Source organism: Glycine soja, chromosome 3 (genome assembly GCF_004193775.1).
Source record: "Glycine soja cultivar W05 chromosome 3, ASM419377v2, whole genome shotgun sequence".
NCBI classification, from domain to species: Eukaryota; Viridiplantae; Streptophyta; class Magnoliopsida; order Fabales; family Fabaceae; genus Glycine; species Glycine soja.
The window spans coordinates 30,318,200-30,335,989 of record NC_041004.1 but is presented as its reverse complement, the minus strand read 5'-3'; the positions used below and the strand labels follow the sequence as shown (position 1 = coordinate 30,335,989).

The following is a 17,790-nucleotide window of genomic DNA, read 5'->3' as shown; positions in this document are numbered from 1 at the left end:
ACCAAAAACAAAATCCAAACACTTATTAGGAATTAAAAACATATATATTTAAACTATATATATATATATATATATATATATATATATATATATATATATATATATATATATATAACATTACTGGCCAAATAGGGCTTAATTATTTTTAAGTCTATATTTTATTGGCTCGACCAGACAAATTGGTCTAGTTTCTTTTGGACTGCAAATTAAAAAACCTAGCCCATCGGGCCGGCTTGTCGAGCTTGGCCCATAGTTTCAATGTTTTTATACTCAAATTTAATCTAATTACCTTTTAGTTATTACAATCAAGTCCTTCACTTTATTTAATTGTTACAATTAAGTTTTTCATTTGTTTTTATTCTACTAAAATTCTTAAATTTCATTTCTTTGTCTGAAATATTTTTAATTAAATTTTCAAAACATTTTAAATTCATTTTTGGGAAAATGTTATAAGTTATATACAAATTTAAGGCTTATATATGTCTTAAGTCCCCGATAAATGATTGATTTTTATTTTAGGTTTCTAATAAATTTTTTGTTACATTGGATCTTGATATATCAAAGTTTTTGTTTTTAGTCTGTCATCAATTAAGTGATGATGTGACATCATCTAAATTGTTGATTATATTGGAAGGATTTATTCACAAGGTGTCATGTCATTACTTAAATGATAACAAGTTTTCAAAACAAAAATTTTGATACCGGGGATCCATTGCAACAAACAAATTTATTAAGGGCCTAAAACAAAAAATCAGTCATTGATCATAGACCTGAAATATATTTGAGCCTAAATTTAAATTTATTTGCAAAGCTAACATTTTTAAAAAAGGAACATTATATAAATGAAAATAATATCAAACTTACTAATATATATATATATATATATATATATATATATATATATATATATATATATATATATATATATATCAACATTCCTTATTATTTTCACATATATTTTTAAATATTAATATACATCTAGTAGCATATTTTATTATAATTGAAAATATATTAAAATAAAACAATATTTAAAAAAATATCTATTATGAATGAATGCTCAGCACAAATTATCACACTAGTTTAACACAACATATGATTATGTAGATGAAGAAAAGAGTATTTTATTTCCCTTTTTTAAATTTTAGATTTTTATTTATTTATTATTACATTAGTTCAACACAATATATGGTTATGTAGATCGAGTAAATAATCTTGAGTTTTATTTATATATATATTTTTTTTATCTTATTTGATAGGTTGATATTTTTTTCTATTTTATTAGGTTTTCTAACTTCTTGATGGGATATCCAGATATGTTTATAAGTTTCAATCACTAGACTCAGCTATGAGACTATTCTTTGATATGAAGCTTAGCCACATTTAAATCAAGCTCCTCACCCCTCTCCAAGCCTGCATGTGGGAGTCGAACCTAAGTAATTTCCCATAGATTAGCCCTTGTATGTTATAAACTTGGCCACACCTATTAGGTGTTGGATTTTTTATCATGTAAGGATTTCTTAGAATTAATATTTTATTTTATATTTATCTGTTCTATTTTTAATTTATTAATATATATATATATATAATATTAGCTTATATTAATTTATTAATATTAATAAGTGGATTCCCTCCCAATATACTTGTTTTAAGTTTTAACTTTTAGTCCCCAAGAAACTACTTTTTATGATTTTAGTTCCTATTAATCTTCACTACCCACTATTTACGGATAACATATGTCGGTAATTTATTGGAGAAAAAATTAACATTTCTTAAATAATATAGGTAAAATAAATATATTTTAATTTTTGACATTTCTTAAGATTAATTTTATAGAATTACTATATTCTTTTATATTTATTATTTTTCTTGTTGTGTATAATAATCAAGGACGATAATTATTTTAGTACAAGAAATTTTTTTTTCTATCTCTCTTATTTCTACATCAATCCACCATAAAATTAATGAGATGAATACCCAAGACGAATCACACCAAAATTAGAGGAATTCGAAGGGTGTGCAAGCATGGACGATACAGTTGAGGATGACATAAAGGAATTAATTTGTACTATCTATACCAACAAAATGCATCAACTTTTTAGTAGCCTATTACACAAGAACTCCACACTTAAACGTGCTTGACATGGAGTAGTAATGGGATGGGTGACCTTCTAGGAAGTTTTCCAGAAAGCGTGTGAGTGAGGACAAAACATACTGAAAAGTCTCGTGTTAGTTTGTGAGGACAATCATTGATCCTAGAAGTAGGAGAATAGAGTGCGAGCAGTCGAAAAGTCAACAATCAGGGATGTTACAAATAGTATTAGAGCAAACATCTCTCTTAATACGATGTGGTTTGAGGACGAACCAGGCAAAAGCTGGTGGACATGTAATACCCAAGACACCGGAATTAGATGGATCCGGAGGCTATGCAGGCATGGACAGTATAGTTGATGATGACTTAAAGGAATTAATTGGTACTACCTATACCAACAAGATGCATCTACTTTTTAGTAGCATATTACATAAGAACTCCATAGTTAAGCATGTTTGGCATGGAGTAGTTATGGGATGGGTGACTTTCTGGGAAGTTTCCCAGAAAGCGTGTGAGTAAGGGTAAAGCACGCTGAAAAGTCTCATGTTGATTTGTGGGGACAGTCATTGATCCTGAAAGTATGAGAAACATATTGTTTAGGTCTCAGAAAGGACTATCTAGGAGGGCTTTGACTGGTGAAAGATTCTGACCAACAAGGATGTTGAATGAAATGTCATCATGTACAGTACAAGTCACTGAAAAGTCAACAATTAGAGATGTTAGAGCATCTCCCATGTTCCAAGTTCTAACTCACAAAATGAATATTCAAGAAAGGTTGTATGACTAAGAATTGGCAATGCAATGATATGATCAAGTGGAAGATAAGCTTAAAAAGCAGAGATGTTTTGCGTAGACTTGGAAAGTCTGCAATCCACCCACAAAGAAATGTATTATTGGAATTTTTTAAGCAATATAATCTTGCGGGTAGGGAGCAAGAAAGAGAGGAAGACATTGTGCTTTTTCTCTGTCTCTCTTTTGCTTTTTTGCATCATGATCAACTTTTTCTTTTTTGCATCATGATCAAGCACATGATTCACGAATTAATATCACTTTTGCTTGGATTAACATGCATCATGATCATTCACAGTAATGTATTATAGGGATCTTTCTCAAGTTTCAAAGTTACTCACGCAATTGACTCGTTATACTTTATGGCCAATGTCATGTTTCCACCATTGATTATTGAAACTACTTGGAAGTTGGAAGAAAAACAAGCAAAAGTGACACGTTAATTTTAAGTAAATTATACTGATACATCTAAGAGATTGCCAAAAATTTCATATTTTTTTCTACCCCTATATTAATCTCTCTTACTCTTCGTTGTTTGTAAAAACATTGTACCGTGTCTTCTTTTAAAGGAAGTTGCTGACTGCTGTAAACTAGAAAGGCAGGGGAAGTTAGAGCAATCTTATAAAACCTCATATGGTGAAACTGTAACTTACTCTAAAATTTATTGTATTGTAAGAGGTTGCTTCCACACTCTAATTACTTCAATAAATTATGTAAATGAATTTAAATGTAAATTTTTTCTAATCTTATTTTGCCTAAAATTTCACTTTGAAGTAATATTTCTATGCATGATAACTGACAATCAGCACCTTGATTTAAACTACGTACTACTTCCTATATTTGAATCTATTTATGATACCCCTGGAAGCTGAAGCATGGGCACTGTTAGAAGGGATTAAATGGATACATGAGCTTGGCTATCAAAATGTTGAGATTGAAATTGATTGTAAATCCATTGTAGATGACCTACTTAACTGTAATAGGCACAACACAAATGTTCATATCCTTGTGTCTAAGTGTAAGGAAGTCTTAAACTTAATTCTGAATTCATTGGTGAGTTTTATTTGGAGACAAACCAATAATTTTGCTCACAGGATAGCTCATTATCTTTTGCTAGTATCTAGATCTTTGATCATATTTCAAATTAGATTCACTATGTTCTTATGAATGAAACGAAGTAATTCTCTTGGTAAAAAAAAATCTATTTATGATATATTAGATAATTTATTGATCATTTCAAAAGAAAATTATTTTCTTTCAAAAAAAATCATTTATTAAATAATTATTTGCGATTGCTTATAAGAAAATAATTACTTATGACTAAGAGACACTTTGTAACCTTCCATTATACGTTTCAAATAAAGTCTGAAAAGATTTCATTATAGCTAAACTTATTTATTAGATAATTTACATATAATTAAAAAGTATTTGGTAACAATCCATTTAATACGTCTAAAATGAAAATTAAAAGGTATTAATAACATTCCATTTAATACGTTTAAAAAGAAAGTTAAGAGATTCCATGCAGCAAAAGAAATGTTAGAATAAAATCAGGCCCCAACTCATGCTCAGTGAAGTGCACATCAAGGCGACAAGGCCACCTTCCCTTGGAACACCATTCTTTCCGTGTATGCCAAAAGTGGAATGGTGGAATCAACAATGGAAATGATTGTGCAAAACAACCATCAGGACATCAAAGGATTCGGAGGATCTTCTTACTTGCTACATTTGTCTGAATTCATGGGTATCATGGCCTCATTATCAAAGTGTTCAAGCAAATATGATTTGATTGAACCTTTAATTAGTAGTACAAGTAATTAATTGAGATTTGAGACCAAACTGACCATTCTAAATTAGTTTATGTTTCTAAAACATTTTATGTTCACATGTAAGTAGTATTAATCTTGGTTAAGTTTAATTTATAGACCTTAGTGCTAAGCAAATATTTGAGCATGATAATCTTTAAAATGTTTCCATTTTTTAAATGGATAAACAAAATTGAATGCAGAAACAAAGAGCAGCTATTGCACACTCCATGATAGAGGTTCTGTGATGGGATTGAACTGGTACAGAATCAATTTCACTCTGCCAAGGCTTTGCTCCGTAGGAAAATAAAATGTGTTTGAGGAATTTTAGTCAACTAGGAAATTCAATTAATTTATTTAGGAGTTCCAGAGTCGAAATTGCATATGATATGACTCCATAGACTACAATATGCAAACGAGTAAAATCGGGTTTACACACAAGTTTCTTTTGGAAATTTGGACCATTTTCTGTTTTTAGAAAGGCAAAAAAAAATAAATTTCCACCGACGGATTTTCGTATTTATTTCTCGGTCACCTTCCTCAAGGAAAACTAGGATCATAAAACTAGATTCTGAATTTTAGTATCCTCATGGACACAAAGTTCTTTGGGTTTTACTCTAAAATTGCACTTTTAAGTACAAACTCTTGATACTCCCATAACACGAGAATCTGTTAGAATTACATACTTTAAATGCATGATACAAATAAGCAGGTCCTTCTCTTTTGAACTTTTTGATGCCAGACTTGGAAAGAAACATGGCTTTCAGCTTTACTTTGTATTAAAGAGACAACAAATTACTATGATTATACAAATGAAAATTTAGTTTTCACAACCATTACTAAGCAATGCCATTTTTTTCTTCCTTAAGAACTCTTTGCCAAATGAAGTTTAGATAGGAGACAGAGACTCGAACGAGATACACTATCGATAATTTGATATAATTCCTTTTACCTTTAAAATGCATCTTTATGCAGAGCAATATTGGAATTGAATCAAGATCTATTGGAAGGATAGAGACCAAGGAAAAGATAGGAATCCATGTAACAAAAAAATTTGTTCAGCATCTCAAGAAGCAATGAGAAAATATCCTATATCTTGGTCCTTTTGCTTATTATCCCACGAATAAGTTGTCCAACTTCTTCGCCACAATCTTCCTGCACATGATGACCAGCCTACGAAGTGAAATAAGTTAATTGTACCTTTCTCCTTTGAAAATAGGCTTGAGATTTGTGAATAAGAAAGTCTAAAATTACAACCATAGTATTTCTCTTGAATTAAAAAAAAAATCATTGTTACATACAAAAATAATATCAAAAGAATTTTCCATGTTTAGTTAAAGTTAAAAGAATCTTTCAACTATTATTGCTGGATGATGAAGGATGAAAGGTTCAATTACAATTAAATGTTGGGTTCTTTTGGAGATTATATATAGTGTTAGGACTGTTTATGCTCCTACATAATATATTATAGTTAAGCATTTATCTGATAATGACTCTACCTAATTACCAACAAAGTAATCAACAACTAGGTGCACTCTTGGTATGAAAGTGAACCATAGCATACCAATGACTATCACGAGGAGCATATAGAAATTGGCTTACCATACTTGGAGAAAAAATCATGTCTAACTGTGTTACTGTAAGATAACAGTCTACTGACAAGATGTCTACAACTACTACTCTACTAGGGTAGAGACCCCCTTTATCATGTAATAGTTTGATATTGGGAGCTGATCCATGTTAGTATCATTACGTTGGCAGTCACAACATGCATGCTTTTTCAAGTATGTTCAATTGTGTAGGGGACGGAAACACCTGGATTTGATTGAGAAACTTCAATCCCCAAAAACCATTTGAGAAGGCTCAAATTTTATGTTTAAAAGTGGTGTGATAGATGTTGCTTCATATCAAGGAAACCAACAAGATGAAGACAAAGGCCAAGTGAAGAGAGCCAGAAGAAAATGAAATGAACACAAATCCATGCTGAATTGCTAGACGATAGGACCAATTTTCCTAAAATAGACATGAAGCAGTGCTATCAATGGAGGATGGTGGAAGGCCAAAATTCCGCCATATAAACATGTCATTGTGGCCTATGGCACTGCCATAGCCGGCCTCCCTTCACAAATTGCCTATGGCAGTTGGCAAAAAATCCGTCACGCCATTCTTCCATGGTGACCATGGCACCGCCATTTAACAATGTTCACATGAAGATATTGTTTCAACATTTTAGGCATACTACTTGGGGTGTTCCATGATCACTAAAACAAGGTGGCTAGTGCATATAGACTTTGTCCTGTAATTTACCATGTAAGAAGGAATTATTAACATCTATCATATGAAGACAATCCTCTATATGTGTTTCGATTTTTGGACCTTCAAGGTCATTCTTGTTCTCTCCCTAGTTCTCGACTGCTATAGATTTAATCCTAGGTTAGCTATCATGCATAATATTTTTTTGGTTTTCTTCCAATTTATACTAAATGAAAATTGTCAACAACTTCTTAGCCTTATAAGAACACAGAGAATACATCAGCACAAACTTAAATACAACTTAAATAGTTTCAAGCAAAGATTACAGTGAGGCTAAAACTGCAATCATTTTTTGACTTGCTAAAATTAAATATCAAAATATCATAAGTACACCTTTGGGATGGGAAATTAAATTGTTTCAAATACAAAGAGTAAACAAAGAATCTGGAAAAGTCATTTCCCATTAATGTGGATGCTCTAAAAGTACAAATGCTTCTACAATTTATGAATGCATACTTCTTGCCTTTTAAACAAAACAACAGGTTATTAGGCACAATTTTTTCAAATAAATGCTCACAGAAAGTAGCTCACAACTTGGAAAGAATAATTTCATCCAGTGGCAACAAATTAAAAATAAAAAGCTTGACTAAGTCAAGCATGTGCAAATGAATCTAATGTATTTACCGTAGGAACATCAATGAGTTTATGATTGGAATCCTTGCAGAAATCCTCCACTCCATCATAGCTCAACCAGCGGTCTCTTTGGCCCCAACATATTGTGGTTTGAACTTTCCAATTTTTGTCCTTCAGTATTGTTTGCATATCCTCCACATATCTCTAGCGGAAGAGTGAATCAAACAAACACCACCTTATTAGATCATAGAAAAGCAAAATTCTATACACTACAGAAATTCCACGTGCGGTAAACTAATTGATGACTTGCTCATTATCCATACTTTCATTATGCAAGAGAAAATACATGTAAGCCAGTTGAACCGATTCAATATACGTAAATTTTCACCTTGAGGTCTTTGTTCATGTTCCTGCTAATTGCATTTAGAGCAAAGCCAGAGGAACCAGATGTAAGATAGGGTCTTCTATAGACCATTGCATCTTCTTCTTTCATTTTATAGGGGCCACAGCTTGTTAGAGCTTTGTCACTGGCCCTTAATGGATCCTGATCATGCAGAAGAGCAGTGTATCATCTCAAGCCTTTTGGGGCCATCCAAACTATTAATTCAAGTAGATATAAATAAAATCTGAATATTAGAACATCATTAATATGTATGAACATTTTGTACCTGTGAAAATATTTCACCTAGTAGAAAGTTGCTGAATATGGACAATGTTGGTGGAAGCTTGGCATGTTGGGCTGTTAGCTTATAAAATAAGAAAGAATAATTCAAGGTGGTAACAGTTAAGAAGTATTTAGGAAAGAATTTCTGATAGATAATGATATTAAATAATGGAATTAAAATGTAAAGTCAAGGAGACAATATCCTTTTACAGGAGAAAATACACTTTTATTTGGAAAAAAAAATATAATTTAATTTACATATAGAAGATGATATGAAGTTTTTGGAATATGAAGAAAAATTAAGTTGTATAACACTAAGTGAAACTTCTGCATTTGATCCATGATATCATGGTAGAATGAGTTTTGTAAGACAAAGTTGAATTTCATGGGTAAAACAAACATACAGGCGGATTAAGGAGTATTAAGTTGCTGACTTTTTCCTGGTGAATGCTGGCATACTTGGCTACAACAGGCGAAAAATATCCCTGTGAGAAAAGAAGATAAAGAACTTCTTATTACATGTCAAAGAACAGATAAGTGAAGCCTACAGAAAAATTTAAGTCAAAATCCATACTTTTTTTCAACTAAGGCAAACTTACCTGGACAACAAGTGAGACTTTAGTAGCAGCCAGTTCATCAATAAGTGACTCCAATGATGAGACATACTCTGCAAGGAAGAAGACAAAAGAAAACACACTTTTGCCACCATTATTTGTCAAAACAAGAATTCCCAATAAACAGCAAGTTATTTGGCCCACTAAAGCAATTACCATCCAGTGTGTAGTCAAACCCATATCTGGGTTGAGGCTTGTCAGAAAACCCAAATCCTGAGATGAAAGAATAAATGGAGTGAGCTTTTCCAATTCTGTTGTCGTGAATTAATAAATTAATGAAGTGCCAGTAAAAAAATTCAAAAATGAATGAGAAAATCATGAATCCATCTCATGGATAAATTTGTTGTATGAAAATTTGTAAATGAAACTTGTCATTACACACAAATTGAAGCACAGCTCTACTAAATTAGAGACAGATCAAAGGCTCATCATCATGGATACTATAATAAGTTCATAACATACTCGAAAGGGGAATAAATAATAAATAACAAACTAAATGTAGCCCTCAACTGTTATTCTGGAAGATAGATTGCATTAGCTGTGACGAAGAGGAAATTATACAGGTATAATATAGTACTAAAAGGTCGAGCTAGTGCAAGAGATTGAAGGCATTTAATTTGGCTTATATAAATTAAAAATCCAACAAGTATGAAATGACACAAAGCATAGTTCAGAATGTCACAAAGAGAACCCCAGCAAATAAAGTAAGATCAATTTTTAATTACAAATTCAATATAAAATTGTGATCTTACCTAGCCAGTCAAAGGCTATGACGTGATAGTCCTTGGAGAGTACTGGAAGAACTTTGCGGTAAGAATATGCCTGGCAGCATCATCAATTTGCCAGTAAAATTGTGGTTTCTCAATATATCTAATATGGACAAAATAACTCACGATACACTTATTAACATTTCCAACTATGTGTAAGTGATAGAAACACATTGACTATTATTGAAACACATAGTCCATGAGTACGTAAAATCCCATTTTCTGTATGCTATGAGTTCATCCAGTACAAGAGCTAGTCAAGGACTAATTACAGGGCTAATAAACAGTTATAAACTAAAGTCATAACTATTAGTATTCTAAAATGTGTTAGTAAGTCCAAACTACTATGCTAATGAATCAGACTATTATTCAAACACTCACCCTTAAGATGATGCTTATTAAGCTATCAGGTTGTTGCAAATAAACATACAGATACAAAACATAGAACATCAAACATATCAGCCTATATCAAACAAAGAACTTGAGCAACCAGTACTTTCACTGAAGAACAACACTTTCGGTCATGTCATTGACTAATAGCTTCCTTGGTCTTCAACCTTTCCCCCTAACTTTGATCTACTTCCAACTTCTCTTCAACACATATCCCAAGTACATGACACAGGTTTAGCAGTCTCAACCCTTTCTCATCAATGGTCCACTCAACCTCTAAGCTGGTCTTAACAACACTCCTATACTCCCAGTAATGCACAAAAAGAAAGCCCTTTACTAGAGTCTGAAAACTTTTTATCCACAACTTCATTGACAACAGAAATAGACAAAATGGCCACCAAACCAAAGTCATCAATCATCCTGGCACAACCACCTCTGAGATCACTCCATGAATCACTCTCTCTGAGCATCCTTTAACACCTTATCTCAGAATCAGAGCAAAAAAATAAGATGGAAAAGACATGATGGTTTGCACTTCATCACCCTTACAGCAATGAAGGAGTGACTCCCAACATCCCTGTTTGTTCCCATCGCAGTGAATTGCAATAAGCATTGCAATTACCTTAACTGCAGCTCAACATCACGAGATAACCACTGTATTTGCTTCAGCTCCTTTTAAGTCATCTCAACAGCAACCACAACTAAACTCCAAAATTTAAACACCACATCTTAGTCCGACAATTTTGAAAACTGTCACTATTGTTTCACTCGCCTATAGAGTCATGAACATGCATTTGATTCCCTAAGGAATCCAAATCACATTATGGTTTTGTGGATACAAGCTTGGCATGGATTAAAACTATTAGTTAAAAATTAGCTAAGAAAACAAAGCAAACAAATGATATTCATATCATTATGATTTAAAATTAAGAAAGGACCCATTAAAATTGCATATAGAATATTATTCTAGAGGTTCTCTCTCACATTGTTGACAAATAAAACTCACCTGTGAAGGGAAACCATGGATTAATATCACTGAAGGATTATCAGCACTTCCGCTTTCAACACAAAACCATCTATTATGTAAAATCATATTGACAAAATGTTATTCAATTATCTGTGAAATAATACCATTTCTCATTTCTACTTGTAACAAAACCTACAAATTCAGATAAGGTTTTTTAGAATTATTAATTTAGGTATTGTTATATATTCATGCCACATATCAGCCATCTGCTTTCCAACTTAATATTTTTATTTTTTAAATTTTCCTGTGTTCTTCAACAAGAAGATAGAAAATCATTGGACATGTAAAAGTAAATCTAGTTTACCTGAAACGATCGCCAGTAGCTTGAGAACCGGAACCCATAGCAAGTCCAAAAATCGGATCTTTTGCCTTTTCACCAGTGCCAGGTATTGAATAGGCTTTAACCTGATAATATATCAGAAAACTGATGGGTAAAACCATAAATGGGTTGAAAATCATAACATTCTACCTCAAGGAAATGAAGTTGAAATAACAAAAGGACAATTTTTGCCGTATATCAGATTATTGTAACTCAATTAATCTGGTCATGTGTCAACAAAATGTATTCACGGAACTCAGAACTAATCAACAGTATACTTCAATATTTTATACAAAGACTAAACCTTTATTTTCATCATCCTAAAATACAAGCACAATCACTTAGGTCCTCAAAAGATTTTGTCATCACTTTGGTTCTCCAAAGTTTTGTCATCAATTTAGTCCCAAATCCCAATAGCATGCAAAAATGACATCAAATCATTTCCTAAATGAGTGTTTCATTATACTCATTTCTTTCCGTCCAGCAAATAGTGACCAAATCATGACCTGAAGGATAGAATAGATAACAAAAAAAATTCTAGAAACAAAATATAAAATGCATAGCATTGCTATAGAATATTACTCAAACCCCCTTTTAACAGCAATTAAAATATAAAGAAAGAAAAGGGTGAAAATTAATTAGTAGTCACCTTTTTCCCTTGCTTAAACCATTCATCACTTGGACTAGGGCCATCTGAATACTTCCCTATCAGTATAGAAGAAACCAAAAAATTCAAACAAAAGTTTCAAAATCACAAAAAGTAAATGCCTGTGATGTGAGCATGTTTTCCACACATCCATGATCCACCCATTTTTTTTTTACCTCCACTGAAAGAGAATCCATCTCCAACAGAAACTGGAGCATCCAGAAGGTAATCCTGCACTAGAACTAACAAACAGTTTGAAACAAAGTTTCAAGAAGCAAAATTGGGAAACTCCATCAACACAAAAACCATACTTGGGGATATAAGGTGTGTTGGATGGTTAAGGGAGAAGGGAAGAGGGAAAAGATTACGGATTCGATCCCCTCAGCTAACAAAACTAACATTCTAACAAGTTAACATTTGTCCACAAAAAAAAAAACAAAAACCATACTTGGTCACCATTATTGCCACTTGAACTGCAATTCAACTTGAGAGATTTTCTTGTTGAAGGGCATGATTGGAACCTCCTCGAAGCAAGGAATGGTGGAGATGAAGCGGTGGAAGAAGAAAAGTGAAGAAGGTGGGAACGGAAACAACATGCAGAGCCATGAAAAGCTTGAAGGGTCATAGCAATGATAACATGAAGTGGTTGGTTTTGGTTGAGAGGGAACGAACGAGAAAGTAACTTAACTGAAAGACCGTTAGTTTTGATGCCAAAACAACATAAAAATGAAACATGTTTTGTTTTGTCCATTAATTTGTGAAGAGATAGGGATTCTCCGGTCCTCACTTCACCAAACTTCTTTCTGGCCTTAAATAATTTTTCCCTACACCAACTAGCTTTTTCAATAGTTTATTCATAATATATATTTAAAAAATAGTTTATTTTAATACCTCTATCCTAATAATAAAGGAGATATATATTTTTTTTTTTTAAAAAGGAGATATTTAGTTAAGTAAAATAAAATGTACCAACAAAAAGAGATATTTATTTTTGGTGTACATACTACATAATATGTTAACTATTTAATCCATCAAGTAACTCTAAAAACAACTCCATAATTATAATTATTTTTTTAAAAAATAAGCTTCACAATTATGATAATTATTTACAACTAAATTTAACTCCAAAAAGATAAAAATAAAAACAGAGGCATTTTGAAAGAAAATTTTGGTGTACATAATAGTAGTGATTTTTTAAATGTGCTACGCAAGAGATATTCTAAAACACCTTATGAATAGGTGTTGTGTTTTTAGCTAAAATATCATATTTATGAAATGCTTATTTCGTAATACTTTCAAAAATAATTATAAAACATGTCTTTACGATTAAATAAGAGAGTTACTATTAATCCCTACAAAAAATATTCGTCGGCCCCTACATATATGTGAAATCCTCTTTTTACCCATAGTTTAAAAAAATCCATCACTCCCTCTTCCCCCTGCCTTCAGCACCCAACTCCTACATTTTCTCTTTTCCTCTTCCTTCTCTCGAACCCAACCCTTCATCTTCCCTAACCTCCCTCCTTCCTTCTCTTTCGCTCCCCCTTGCATTTGCGTCCCCTCTACATTTACCTAAATGTAAGGTTTTTCTTCTTTTGGGTTATAGCATTCAAAGGAATCACGATTCCATTATTATTATTATTTTATGGTTTGTAGACCATAACGAAAACACGATTATGTTGTGTTTTGCACAAAACCACAACGGAATCATGATTCCACTATGTTTTGGAAAATCATAAAATGGAATCACAATTCTGTTGTGGTTTTTGTCAAAACATACAATGGATTCCATTGTGGTTTTTGTCAAAACACATAATGAAATCATGATTCTATTGCGTGTGTTAATTTTTTTAAATTTTATTATGTTTATTACTTGTTTAATTGTTTTTTGTTTAAACTTAGATGGCTCGAACAAAGCAAGCCTCGTGCGTTGTCGGACATGATCATTTTCATGAGGGCCCCTCACATGAAGGGGACAATGTTGCAGAGAGGCATCAAAGGCTAACAGTGCCTAAACGTGGCTGGCGTTCGGCGATGCCAGAGCTAGAAGGACCACCGACAGTGCCACAAACACTGGGCATTGTTGGACCTCCATTTGGAGGAGGTCCAATTGATCTGTCCTTGCTTCAATCGTACAAGGACCACTACGTTGGTGAAGTAAGGATGCACTAAGCATGGTTAGAGTTAAAGCTTGTCAGCCACGGTGTTCATGTGCTACCACTCCCTACTGCATCGACAGTGAAAGCTTATATGTTGTGGTCGGGGTTAGCCAGCTTAGTCACAGTGCGGTACCCTACCGCAAACAAGGGCTTCATGAATGCCTTTGTGGAGAGGTGGCATCAGGAGACGTCTTCCTTCCACCTACCTGTTAGAGAGATGACCATCACTCCAGATGATGTGTCTTCTCTCCTGCATCTGCCTATGACAAGCAAGCCCATTGATCACATCCCATCCGCCTTTGAAAGAGACTCTATGAAGATTCCGCTAATGAGCCTCCTTGGCATATCGACAGAGGAAGAGGCTATGGTGGCGACCACCACAGGTGCCAAGGTGAGGTTGACGTGGCTAGTAGAGTTATATCACCGCTATGTTTAGTTAGGCTATAGCATGAGGGTTGTCACGACTTATCTTCTGCACTTGTTCGACAATACGATATTTGTCGAAAATTCCTTGACTCATGTCCATGTCGCCTACCTCCTCTACCTCGATAACAGGATGCTTGCACAAGTACGTATGGGGAGCCATTGCACTAGCTTACCTATACGACCATTTCTTCTATGTGAGCCAGTACCCAACAAGTAGGTTAGAGGTTATACAACATTACTCATTCTAAGTAAATTATTTTAGTATTGTGATTTTTTTTTCATGATTATTGTAATTAGTTTTTTTGTTAATATTTTTTTACAGTCATGAGTGTTTGCACATCTGCCAATATTCACTATTCAGAGCATGTGATCGATGCTCTAGATGACCGGGTGCCCACAGATGGAAGCCAACCAAAGGTTCTGGCTTTGTTGTTCCGATTAGGGAGAAGTTGGATGAGCTACAAATGGATGTTGTTGTGTGGTGTCCTTATGAGGGCCACAGAGGTGTCACAATTTTCTCACAAGTGTCCTTATGCTCTCAGCAATGTTGTGCCACCTAGGGGTCTTTGGGCTTGCACCCCTAACTATCTACCTTGGTTTTACAAGGTTTCCCACCCCTATGTCATTCCGCTAGTGGACGGGAAACCACCATGTCCTCCTGTGCATTTACCGCCCATCCCATACAGTTACCATCTAAATAGCCACTAGAAGACTATGTACTAGGTCAAGACTACTCTTACTAGGTAAATCAAATTTGATTTTGTTAATTTTTTCCCCTTAATTGTTGATTCAAAAATAGTTACTAAGTGAAATTGTTCTTGCAGGATCGATTCCAAATGGCATCAAGCGTTATGCAAAGCTTGTTGGACCTTAGAGTAATGCCAAAGGGCACAAGTCATCATCATACCATACAATAAGCTTTGCATTTGTTGCAGAAAAGCTTTTAAGCTAGGTGTAGCCTAGAGAGGCAAAGGAAGAAGGCAACCAAGGCTACCAAAGGTGGCATGGGCAAATTATTTTTTTGTATTATTGTAATTATTATTATCTTTTGATGTAGCACACATATTTTTTGTTGTTTTAACATATTTTCTTAAGTATATATTGTGCTTGATTTACTTATTTTTTGTGTTTGTAAACTATTTAAACAACACGTACCTAGTAGTAACAACAAGAGTCTATTCTATTGATTCACAAAACAAACATCAACAACTAAACAAACACGGATAATACAACTTTTCTTAAAACAAAATAAAAAACAATGTATGATTTTTATAAAATAAAAACATGACTGCACAAATTTATCATACATCAAAAGCAATGATCCTATTAGCAGATCTTGGTTTGCGTAGTAGGGTAAGGATTTCATCTAGAGATTGGGCAAAAGTTGCATTCAACTCAATAAGATCTTTGCTACTAAATTCTGAAAGGATGAAAAATATTTTTTCCACATCATTGTCGTGTTTAATCTCCATACAATCGTATTCAATACAACCATCATCTAAGTAAGCTGGTTGAAGGTAAAAAAGATTAAGTAAAATTCTACAACCTCCAATTGTGCCCATTATGGTTTTCTGTAAAGCATTAAACACCATCTCACTTATTGTGACGACTTTAGGACAAGCAAGACATTCAAACAATATCCCTTCAGTTGATGAAATCATGTCACCATTGCAAAATACAACACCATATACACTCTTTATGATTCAAGAAATATGGTGAATATCAAGCAAGTGTTGAGTTACATCAAACCCTTACTGCAATCTATATTAGGGATTTACAATTCTCTCATGACTCTATTAAACCAATGGTTGTGATCGCATCGACAATATAAATGGTTGAAACCACATCTATATTTAATACAAGTAGTATGTGTATAAGAAAAAAAAGGAGAGTTTGGTAAATACGTCTAAGAAAAAAAAAACAATCTCAATCAATAAATGGTCAATAAAATGCTGGGTTGGAGTGTTCAATCAATAAAAAAAACACATTTTAAAAACACAAAAATATTTTTTTTTAAAGAAACTACAACAAAATCAAGATCCTATTGTTGATAATCTTTTTATCACAACAAAATCAAGATTTCGTTGTAATGTTGATATATTACACAACGGAATCTTGATTCCCTTGTGTTAACGGGGGTGCCAAAAGATATAACAATTGAATCACGATTTCGTTTTTACATCTTGGGGGAAAAAAAACACAATGGAATCGTGATTCCATTGAACACGTATTCAATGAAATTGTGATTTCGTTGTGATATGAGGGGTGCAAAAACCATTTTGTAATGAAATCACGATTTTGTTGCACATTTTGTTCAACACAATCTTGATTTCGTGCAAATGGTATTTTTGGAATAAAAAAATTCTCAATCCCTTGATAGGAGCCAAGAGCAATAAGAGTGGGGCCAATAGTAACTCCATTAAATAATGGGGTGGATATATGGACTCAATCTCGTGGGTCGATTCATGAAGCCCGTGAAATTTTTGTATGTCTAATTGTAAAGGATTTTTGGTCCGGCCTGTGAAATCCATGAACTTTAGGGGGCTTAATTTGTGAAGCCCATGGACTAATCATGTAACAAAAAAACGCTTTTCACTATAGTCAATTTACACTTGGCATTTGATGTGTTAAAACTTTGATGTTTTATTATTAGATATATATATATATTCATCTTGGAAATGTATGATATTTTTATTTAGTGTTGAATGTTTTATATTTAATTTAATTCTTATATTTATACTTTTTTATTAAGTAGTCTTGCAAACATTTGATATTTTAGAGTTGAATGTTTAATATTTAATTAATTGCTTATAATTATATTTATTTTTTAAATATGTTTTTATTCTCTACCTTAACTTAAAGAAAAAATCCCAATTATTTGACAAATAAACCTTTTTAAAAAAATAAAAATTTAAAACTTTTTTATTAGGTTTGTTTAATTGCAAGCCAGACACAGACTCAAAGATTAGTCCATTTAATTTTTCACGAATTGGACTTTATCCTGCCCATGAAAAAATGTGGGCCCCGTAGTCCGGTTCTTAAATCAACCAGACGGATCTGTATACCTACCCCTTAATGACGGATATTTTGAGAGTGATGTGTAGTAAATTTTAAGTGACGAAGGAATGTAAGTTTATAATTATAAGGTAGAGGAAGAAAAGGCCTAATGAAAGACAAGACAGGCAGGCCCAATACTCTTGATGGGCCTA

At 33.0% G+C, this 17,790-nt stretch overlaps 1 protein-coding gene across 2 annotated transcripts; it reads right to left on the bottom strand.

Annotated features, from left to right (window-relative positions):
- Nucleotides 1-5,519: 5,519 nt before the first annotated feature.
- Nucleotides 5,520-12,754, bottom strand: LOC114406409 (uncharacterized hydrolase YNR064C). Of its 2 annotated transcripts, none has more exons than XM_028369103.1 (13): nucleotides 12,445-12,754; nucleotides 12,173-12,227; nucleotides 12,000-12,055; nucleotides 11,336-11,436; nucleotides 11,011-11,080; nucleotides 9,600-9,669; nucleotides 9,004-9,060; nucleotides 8,833-8,900; nucleotides 8,668-8,718; nucleotides 8,238-8,315; nucleotides 7,958-8,113; nucleotides 7,621-7,773; nucleotides 5,520-5,856 (listed from the first exon to the last, which is right to left on the bottom strand). In XM_028369103.1, the coding sequence occupies exons 1-13, from the start codon at nucleotides 12,745-12,747 to the stop codon at nucleotides 5,773-5,775; spliced, it is 1,302 nt and encodes a 433-aa protein (XP_028224904.1). In that variant the 5' UTR covers nucleotides 12,748-12,754; the 3' UTR covers nucleotides 5,520-5,772. The 2 variants fall into 2 exon arrangements, with proteins under 2 accessions (XP_028224904.1, XP_028224903.1); XM_028369102.1 differs by having other exon boundaries at nucleotides 8,638-8,718; nucleotides 12,445-12,752.
- Between the last annotated feature and the right edge of the window lie 5,036 nt (nucleotides 12,755-17,790).